Genomic DNA, 9,913 nt, shown 5'->3' with positions numbered 1-9,913 from the left:
AGCCTTACTGCTCGCCCGCACTACCACAAATAGAGAGTATGGTGCGATACTTTTACCTCTGCCGACCTTTCGGGTTCCACTGGACTCTGTGCACACTGTGCCTTGCTTTGGTATAGTATATACAGAGCCAGCTTCCTACACTTCGTGGCTTTAGAAGTGTACTTCTGTCATGGACTGGGACCTAAAGTCAGAAGGTAACATTTTTCACCAAGACGAACCTTGTTAGTTTATCCAACCAGCTACCAAAGCGGTTAGTGTCAAATTGCGCCTAGATCCTGTAAATTCATGACCAGTGATTGTCATTGGAATGTTCTGCTTCATGGTGCCATATCTACTTAATACTATTATAAATCATGTCTCTGGTTCTCGTTATTGGATTTTTATCATTTTTGTAAAATACATTTTACTCTATTTTTCTAATTTGTTTTGGGATTTTCTATTGTTTTGCATTTCAACTTTATTACAGTTTTGGAACCACATACATACTTTAAATATTATCTAGGAGTTAAGCCTGTTTGCTCTGTGCCATAGCTGCAAGGGGTTGAGCTCAAGTTTATTTGGTGACTTTAGTGGTTTACCCTGACAAGGATTTTGTGATTACTTGAGGCGGGTACTTACCCCCCCCTCAACTAATAACCCAATTTCTTACAAATGCGTTTCAACTTTCCTTGTTGGTGCAGGAGGGGAAGTATCTGTGGTGTAAATACAATGGCAATTACCATATAATTACTGCATGTTGACTCTTAATTAGCAGTGGTTTCCAATGCCAAAGGGTGATTATATTAAACCTTAAAGAGTGCAAATTCTACCTCCATTTACACTGTCAATCCAACGGACCTGCCAGCAGTCCCGCCAACTGACCTTCACCATGTAGGACACAACCGGTTTGTAGTCAACAGTGCACTCTGGGAGTTGAACCTTAGATTTTTCCCTACCCTATATCTAAGGCTAGTCCTGGTACTGGTTGAAAAACACAGAACTGACCGACAGCATCTCATGACGTGAGAATGCTGGGGATCTCTTTAATATTTGCAAATAATTAGGAGGGGATGCTAAAAGTGTATTTATAATCCTACTACCTCTGCTCCCGCTTTCCATCCTAAAATTTAATGTGCTTTATAAGGAAACTACCTCTCCTTTTCGAGGCATATATAGTTATCTCTTCATAAAATTCTAACCACATAGTTAAATGTCAAATACTCATGATGGTGGCGCAACACCCAAAGATTTTGAAGGTAGTAGATTTGACTTCAATGTGCTAACGCATGCTAACAGGCATACACAAATTCACAGACTGTTGCCTTGTTTGTCAGGAATCTGCCTTTTAGTGCCACCTTCAATGTTCCTGCCCTATTTGCTACAAGGCAACTTGGGCAAAATAAACACTACACCAGGAGCATAAAGTAACGAAGAAAAAACAGGTACAGTCACGTCTATTAGCAGGTCCTAGTGCTTTAACCTACTGCCTTTGACAATGCTTATTTTAACTTATTGCCTGACAAAAAGCTGACAAATTTTTTTTAAAAGTGCACCGAATGACATTTATTTATTTTATTAAGTGTGGTCACATCTCAAGGTAACTCAAAGCACTGTGCAGTGACTGAAAGCACGCACTAAGTAATGGCATAGTAACATAGTACAAAAAGCTGAAGTGCTTTAAAGTTATATAAAGCAATGCCCTAACAAAAGTAGCACAGAGATGCCAGTTTTAAAGTGCGGAATAAAATCCAAAACGTAGAAGCAAGACGGAAGGGAGAGCAGGCATCAAATATGCTGATAAGCAGAGTCTGAAGGGAAAGGGTGATGAGGGAAGAGTAGAACGAGCAGGGAGCATAAAGATAAGAGGGGGCTGGGAATGAATGGCTTACTTCCAGAAAGGAGTGAGGCAACATTGCCCACCCCTCTCTTTAGTAGACAAGAGAACGTTACAAATGTACTATTAATATCCCTCTATGTGTTGACACTATTAATAAAGTAACCTTCGTTTATAGAGCACTTTATCATCCCAATCCGAACAATCACTGGCAAAGCCAATTGACCTGGATTTAACACACTGAGCATTAGTATAAGAGACAGAGCACGCAGGTGAGGCCTGAGAGCAGACAGAAAAGGCTCTAGTTGTATATTAGCCCCTCGTGCATTTCAGTGCAAGCTCTCAAGTGGAGGCAGAATGAATACATCCAAAAAACAAACGGTATAAGGTGGAAGATGAACACTCCACTGGACTAAGCCAAGACGTGATTGAAAAAGTCTAAGGCAAATGGCGGAAAGCCGCTGGCCAAAGTCGTCAATGTTGAAAGGGCAGATCCAGGGGAGGGTGGTCTGCTTGGCAGCTACATTATCCACACTCAGACTTAAAATGAGACTACCACACAGGTTACTATCTTTAGCTAGTACAATACTCCAACAAAAGCAACTACATGAGCCATTGAAATGTAAAAATCAATATTTTATTGCCATGCTACAAAATATGTTGGCACTGGTGAAGTGATAATGTTGTCAATATCACACAAAATAGTGTTTTACAAAAGGACCATTTGGTAAGCTATATGATACCCAAAGTCGCAAACCAAAATTAAATTAAAAGAGGAGTATTTCATTTTAAAGACCAATGTAAAAAAAGTGCACTGCTCTGCATATGGTCATATTTTCTTAAAATTCAATATAGTACCCTGGAATGTATATCATACAAGTTAATCAGAAGGGGCAACACTCCTAAAAATGTTTGGCAAACGTACTCCCCACCCTTTAATCGTCTTTTTTTTATCATGGAAAAAAACTTTAATTCTAGTAAACTACATATATACAATGTTTCTATGTTTATAGATTTTAAGTAGGGAAAAAGTAAACAAAAATTCTTAAAGCAAATTAAGACATAAAATAATGTTACACTATCATACAAATGTGAAGACACAAAGAATGTTGCAGTTTATAAAAATGTATATTGCTGCATTTAATAAATGCAATTGTGGCACACTGGTTACTACTTTACTGTTATTATCAGACAGCTTCCATGCAAAAAACATTCATTTATAATTTCACACCTGAGTGAGCTTCGATCATGTTGCAGGACATGTTTTGAGGGGTAGCCCAAAGAATGCTACAACAGAATCAGATGCTTCATGCAAACAGGGCAACTTGCCTGCTGGCTTGGGCACTATTGAGGGATGCAGAAAACACTTCAACTATAGCAAACCAGGAGCAATTGCAATTTGTTCAGTCTTTCAGTACCAATGTTTTGCATGGAAGCAAGCCTGTGTCTGAGGTTTGGGAAATCTCACCATGGCCAGGGCGGCAAGGGGAGATGTGAAAGGCAAAAAGGAAACATGCCAAGTACACACAATCAACCCTCACGTATTAGAAGTGCAAAGGACACTGCAGTCATTGAAGTGCATTTGCTCGCAAAGTACACATCAAGAGGCTTTATAAAAATGTATAAAGGCCAACACTGAGTAGATGCAAAAGAAAGGCACAGAGCCAACACACTGGCATGTTACTCACTTTAGTCAATGAAATAGGCACTGTGAGAATAGCATCGCCAACATACAGTAAATATAAGTACTGTAGAATAAAGTAGTGTTATTTCATGAGTACCTGCTCAAAATTAAGTCCCTTCCAACAAACAAAAATATTTGGGGAAAATTCTACCTGTCTACAAAAGTAGTTAAAGATTTAGAAACCGGAATGAAGCCATAGCATTCTTTAGAAAAACGAAATCGAACCCAGAAACAATATGACAAGGTGCAAATGACAATGATCCTCTGATACTTTAGTGTAAGCTACCCAGGCTCACATTGGCAGATCTGTACTATTGTGTCGAGTTTTTCGAGAAGTCCCGTCATCTCGTGGCAGTGCTTTCTGTAAGCTGGACATTGCAGCAGTCCTTTCAATGTCTATGACAGCATACAACTCTGTGCGCCTGGTTGGCGTTTGAGGGAGTGGAGTGGTAGGCGTTTTGGGAGTTTGGGGATTGTCCGAGTCACTTCCAGCTTCCAAGTCTACCTGTATGTAGTTAAGCTGCCGGTGTTCTAAACTGGGGCGCCGTACATCAAAGTTAAAAATTGTAGGCGCACAGTCCCTACGCCTTGAATATTCCACTTTGTGAGCACTCAATGGTACATTTACATTTTCGGTGTTGACATAATTATGCATTGGATCTAAGTTACTATGGTATCCATTTACCGATGGGGTCTTTGGTCCTAAGCTGTCCTCTTCATCCCTACTAGGCTTACGAGCTTCCCAAACTGGGGGAAGAGATGGTAGGTTTTCATAATTTAGCAAAGCAGTTCTCCTTTGAGCAGAGTTGTTGACATTCTGTGTCTCTGAAACACCAGCAGAGGCTAGTCGACGACTCCTGACACCAGGAACAGGTAATCCATTTACATTTTCATAAACGAGTTTACTGCCAGAAGAGGCCTCTTTACGCTCATCACTGTCATAACCAGTGTCCCAGTCACTACTGGAAGCATTTACAGCAGCGCTGGCACTTCCACCAACCGTATCCCCACCAGGTTGCTCTTGTTTTTCTTTTTCCATTAGTTGGCGCTGAACAGGAGTCGGCCCTAAAACAAACTTCACTGCATCAGCCTCCATGAGAACTTGTGGGTCATTGTCCTGAACACAGGCCTGGTCTCCTCGCGGCTGGCAGCTCTCAGCATTAGAAAGCCGCTGCTCCAAAGGTGGAAGAAGAGGTGGCATAATAGGTGTTCGGCTTTTATGCTCCTCGTGCACACCCGTGGTGTTAACATACGTATGCACCTGAAAATAAAACCAGAGCATTAAAAAAAGTTATACACCAACAATGCGCTACACTAAGAGATAACTAATATTTCCTATTCCCACACGAACTATGAATTGTCTTTACATAGTTGAGATAGCACTGTAAAATCAATCACAAAGTTGCACGAAGAGCTCTGAATAAAATTCCCAATGGATGCAACATATCATTATGCAATATAAACCCATAAAAAGGGGTAAAAAAAGTCAGGAAGCAGTTAACCGATATTTTGTGACACCACAAATGGAATACGGAATATTCAAAATCAATGCCTTCACGGTATGAGCAGGATACTGAGCAGTGATGTGCATGTAAGAAGGTCAACTCAGCATATTTGTTTATAATTATTATTGGTACTCTTGGCATCAGAGAGCGAATCCAAAACTGCAAAATTTTGTATGCCATGCATTACTCTGAAATTCACTTTTACAACTTTAAATTGGAAATGTAAAGTTATTTCTAGTAATAACTGATTGCGCAACACAAATAAATGTAAAAAGACTAACTTGTTCCTCTCCAACAAGCAATGGATGAGTAGACTCTTCTCCAACTGAAGGAAGGCGTGTACTGCCAACAGAGGGGTGCCGGCTGGAGGGATGGGATGATGCATCTCCAAAAGATGGATATCTTGGGTACCCATTAGGTAGATTTGGTCCACTAAAGCCAGGTGCTAAAATACATAAAAAAGATGTAATCATAATAACAAGGATGTCATGGTGCAAAAAATATTTAAATTACAAGTAACTAAATTGCGTGCTGTGGAATGAATTTTGTATAATCAAGACTACAAATGGTGATATCAAATCTTCACAATCAGTTTGCTATATTGATTAACTTTTTTTCTGGAAACAGCAAATAAATACTAGGCATGGGTGGAGTTTCGCTGTGCGGAACGCCGCGAAGTGACCAAAAACCTCAGCTGCGATACGTGGCGTTCCACAAGTGGAGTGCATTTGGTCATGTCGTTCGTGCTGCTTTTCAGCGCCGGGTGTTTGACACTATGCTGTTTAGCACCATGCACAACGCAAGAGGGTGCTGCTTCTTTTCCAGCAGCTCAAGTAGATTTTCTAACCGAGCTGCAACTTTCTCAATGCAAACGGAAGGTTTCTCAACATGAGCGGTCAAGACAATTCGCGACCGCCCGCATTGAAAAATCTCGTCGGGAGGTGGGTTTTCCTTTCTCACGCTCGGCAACTTGACATTGGTGAGTGCAAGTGAGGAAAAAACTGTGCTCTGCTGGGCGGAGTTTTTCGTAACTCCACGGAGCGCAGAGTGCGGAAAACTATGCGAATGGAGCAGAGTTCATCCTCCAGGCCTAATAATATACACAGCTGTTATCCTGTGGTTATGTCCATGCTACGTTTGGTTAAGTAGATAACATTTTGAGGCAGTTAATTCTGTTGTTGCTAGAGCTGAACTTTAAGGTCTCCTCAAACTGGTTGTGCAGTGAACACTAACCAAGAACTTCAGTATAGGACTGCAGCAGAAACAAAATCATCTACCTCTCAAAATACACACTACCCCGAAAAGGGCAGGTGATAAACCATATAAATCAAATTCAACGCTACCACCATTTAAGAGATAAGTGAGATGGAAAATTGTAAGGGGTGGTTTAATTGTGCAAGGAGAGAAATACGACAAGCATTGGCAAAGCAAACAGCTTTCGCCAATGTGAAATCTATTGGCCTTGTCAATGTTATTTTACATTAGGCACAGCAGTTGAGCTTCTGTGCAACATGGCTTAAAATAGAAGAATAATAAAAAAGTACTATGACACAGTATGCATTGCCAGTCATAGCACTTTTTTTTTAGCCGTGTTGTTCAGCAGCTCAACTGCTGTGCAACATGCAAAAAAACAAGACATTGGCAAAGCCAATAGATTTCACATAGGCGAAACTGGTTTGCATTGCCAATGCTTTTTTCAATTTTTTTTACTTTTGAAGCAACCGGGGCACTCGTGCTTTAGCTTATGATGTTGAAAGCTAAAGCACGGGTGCCGCGATTGTAACAAAGAAAATAAATAGAAAACAAAATGGCGGCAGCATTTCTTAAAAATCTATTTATCTACTTTTGTTACAATCGCGGCACATGCGCTTTAGCTTTAAACAACTTAAGCTAAAGCGTGAGTGCCGCGATTGCTTCAAATGTAAACAAACTGGAAGAAAAAAAATCACCTTTTTCCGTTGGTTTAATTTTATAGCAATCGCGGCACCCGTGCGTTAGCTTAAGATGTTTAAAGATAAAGAGCTGGTGCTGCCAATTTTTTTTAAAAAAACATAAATAAATATGAAAATAAGGGCATGCATGCGGTCACGTTCGGCCAGCAAATAACAAAAGAAAATCGCGGCTACCATTATCCTTGTCGAGGCATGCCGCACTGAATAATGAAGGAAAAAAAGTATTGAGTGAGAACGTGTCCTGTCTGCAACAGGCAGGACAAAGCTATTTAAGAAAATAGTGCTTGGAGGCTGTAATAAAGCCTACTGAGTAACAACACATGTAATAGGGTGTGTTCCTCATGGGAGGTTACAAGAAGAGAAGAGGTGGTACTAATGAAGGGCTACTACTCCTATTGACCAATTAAAAGCCACCATTTACAAAGGATAGGGACAGGTGCCAATTAAAAAGATGGGTGGAAAGAGGGCGGAGCTTTATTCGCTATCCTAAATACTGCATGCCTCGAAGAGTCAAAGAAGGCCAAAGCTGAACCTGTTGGGATGCAACGCTGGCCATGTATGCTATGTAGTTACAGATTTCTCCAGCTCACCCTTAACCCACTGAGCGATGAGGCACAGGTTTATTGATCTTGGATTACAGATTCCCTTTGTATGTGTCTAACATCTCAGGGGTGTACCTATCATTGGTGCAGCAAGTGCAGTGGTCCCGGGCCCAGAATGGCTATTTGAATCCTCATAATTGTTGTATTTACTACCCCAACAGCAGCATTTGCTTCTTTCAGGAGAGGGTGTGCTTCAAAGAACAACCTTGACGTTTCTGTTGCATCTCCGAGTCATAGTAATGGAATGAGCACACCTTGTGCAGAATCTCAGAAAAGGACTGCACAATATTCAGGTGCTGCCAGACGTGGGACGTGATGAGCAAGAACGAACCATGTGCTCGGTGAGGAGTGTCTCGCTGTGCAGGTGCTTTAGCATAGGTTGCAAGGAGTCGCAATGTGAAGGTACATGGAAGCCCGTACGCTATGTGTTCATGCAAGGCACTTGTCCAGCAAGAGTTAGTTCTGAGTATCACACATACTCATTTTAGGTGCGACACAAGTGTTATGCCTGGAGCTTGGCACTCGGCTGGTCGTCTTTACTTGAACAAGGCTCAAGTGATATCCAAGGGAATCAACCAAAATATAAATGCTCAGCGCAGCTCTGTCAATGTGTGCTCACAGGTAAAGACAGATGGGTGTTGGCGAAGAAGGGAGGCCTCCGGTCCAGCTGCTTTCATCCCATGCAGTCTCCACCCTGGCACCACTGAAATGGCATGCATTTATTTGAAGCAGTCCTTTCTATTTTTCAAATTTCATACAAAAGTGTCATGTTAGACCGAGTGTTATGTCACACTGGCATACGCTGAAGGCAACTCATGTTGTACTGAGTGCAACAACAGCACTGTAGTACACGTTGTACAGACTTTTTGCATTTTTTTAAATTCATTTTCTGGGTTTTAGGTCTTTAAAAGCAGAAGCATATTGGTATGGAATTAGAATGTAAAGTGTGTTTCTTATTGAGCTGACAAGCAGTTCGAGCTGTTTCTTTTCGCTCAGTCGGTTCCTCTGTATAGACTTAAAATAAATTCAGAGATTATACCTAGGTGCACTTGACTTCTTCAGAGAACCCTGCTGTGGAAACGAGGAGTGGGCTCTGTAATGCGACCAGCAGAGGATGTCCTTCAAGCAGCTTGTCCTACGTGTCAGCTTTCTTGGAGCAGGAACTTAATGGCAGCCTCCCCTATGCCGTTTCCAGTGGGGGAATCCTGGAACGAGACTGCGAGGAGGAGACCAGCAATATTTCTGGGTCATTGCTGTGCATGGGTGGCACTGCCAATGCGGTTGCACAGTGTGTGTTTTTGACTCGTTTGGATTCTACCTGTGTGAGCATTTCACATCTGTTTGTTGGATCTGTGCAGGGTTCTGTTACACTCTAGACTCGCTGTGCGTTCCGTGCATGAGTGTTAAACGGTTCTCAGCTTGCAGCACATGTCTTACATTCATCTATGGAGTATTTTGGATGGTTACTGAATGCACTGATCAGCTGCATGTAAAGCACGCTTGTGTTATTTGTCATTGTGATTCGCACATTAATTATGAATTTACGATTTTATGTGATAGTTATGTTCCAGCTGAACCTCCTGTTGGGCATGTTTTGTGGATAAGCATTGCAGATCTACTGTATTTGCATACCATATTTGTATTTTGTGATGTGTTAGTTTGGTTATTGCAGCAATAGCACGCAGCAAAACATTAGGCCTCCTCTGGCCGTTTTAATTACACCGGACTCTCCTCAGATTGAGTGGAAATGCTAGAAGGAGGCGTTTGAAGCTTATTTGGAGGCCATCAAGGGCAAGGTGTTTAAGAAAAAGATGACATTTGCTATTTTATGACATTCTCTGGGTCCCGATAGAAGGAACATTTTAAATCACTTGCCTGCATCAAAAGTGATGGGTGAATGGGATGTACTGGATGAGTACACTACTGCTATTAAAACGCTTAAAACTCGTTTTAGGAAGGAAAAACAATGAGATAATTGAGAGGCACACATTTTACGTTAGAGATGGGTTGCCTGGAGAGTCTATTGTAGGTTACGTTGGTCTTTGAGAAACTTAGCCTCATATGAATATAAATCATTTGAGGATAAAATAAAGGATAAACTAGTGGAAAAAACTAATAACAAAAAGACACAAGAAAAGTTATTAACTAGAGAAAATTTGACCTTAGAAAAGCTGTTGAAATTGCAGGTAGTATAGAATCTACTTCTGCTTACATGGAGCAGATGTCACGGAGTACACAGGTACATGTTGTGCAGGAGGTGGATTCTGTGAAAAAAAGTAAAGAAAAGTGAGGGGAAAAAGGAAAAATGTGGAGTGTTACAGATGCTGGAGCAAAAATAATTTGGCTAATGCTTCATG

General features: G+C 41.1%; 1 protein-coding gene across 3 annotated transcripts in view; it reads right to left on the bottom strand.

Annotated features, from left to right (window-relative positions):
* Positions 1–2,428: 2,428 nt before the first annotated feature.
* The window catches only part of FRS2 (fibroblast growth factor receptor substrate 2), a 320,399-nt gene continuing 312,914 nt past the window's right edge, over positions 2,429–9,913 (bottom strand). For all 3 annotated transcript variants that reach the window (XM_086918017.1, XM_086918018.1, XM_086918019.1), the window contains 2 exons: positions 5,284–5,447; positions 2,429–4,758 (listed from right to left, as the gene is read on the bottom strand). In XM_086918017.1, coding sequence (XP_086774143.1) covers positions 3,790–4,758; positions 5,284–5,447 — 1,133 coding nt within the window. In that variant the 3' untranslated portion in view covers positions 2,429–3,789. The remainder of the gene's footprint in view (positions 4,759–5,283; positions 5,448–9,913) is intronic.

The sequence above is a fragment of the Lissotriton vulgaris genome, chromosome 1_1 (assembly GCF_964263255.1).
Source record: "Lissotriton vulgaris chromosome 1_1, aLisVul1.2, whole genome shotgun sequence".
In the NCBI taxonomy this organism is placed as follows: Eukaryota; Metazoa; Chordata; class Amphibia; order Caudata; family Salamandridae; genus Lissotriton; species Lissotriton vulgaris.
Note: the sequence above shows the minus strand (reverse complement) of the source record. Positions and strands in the feature narration are given on the sequence as shown.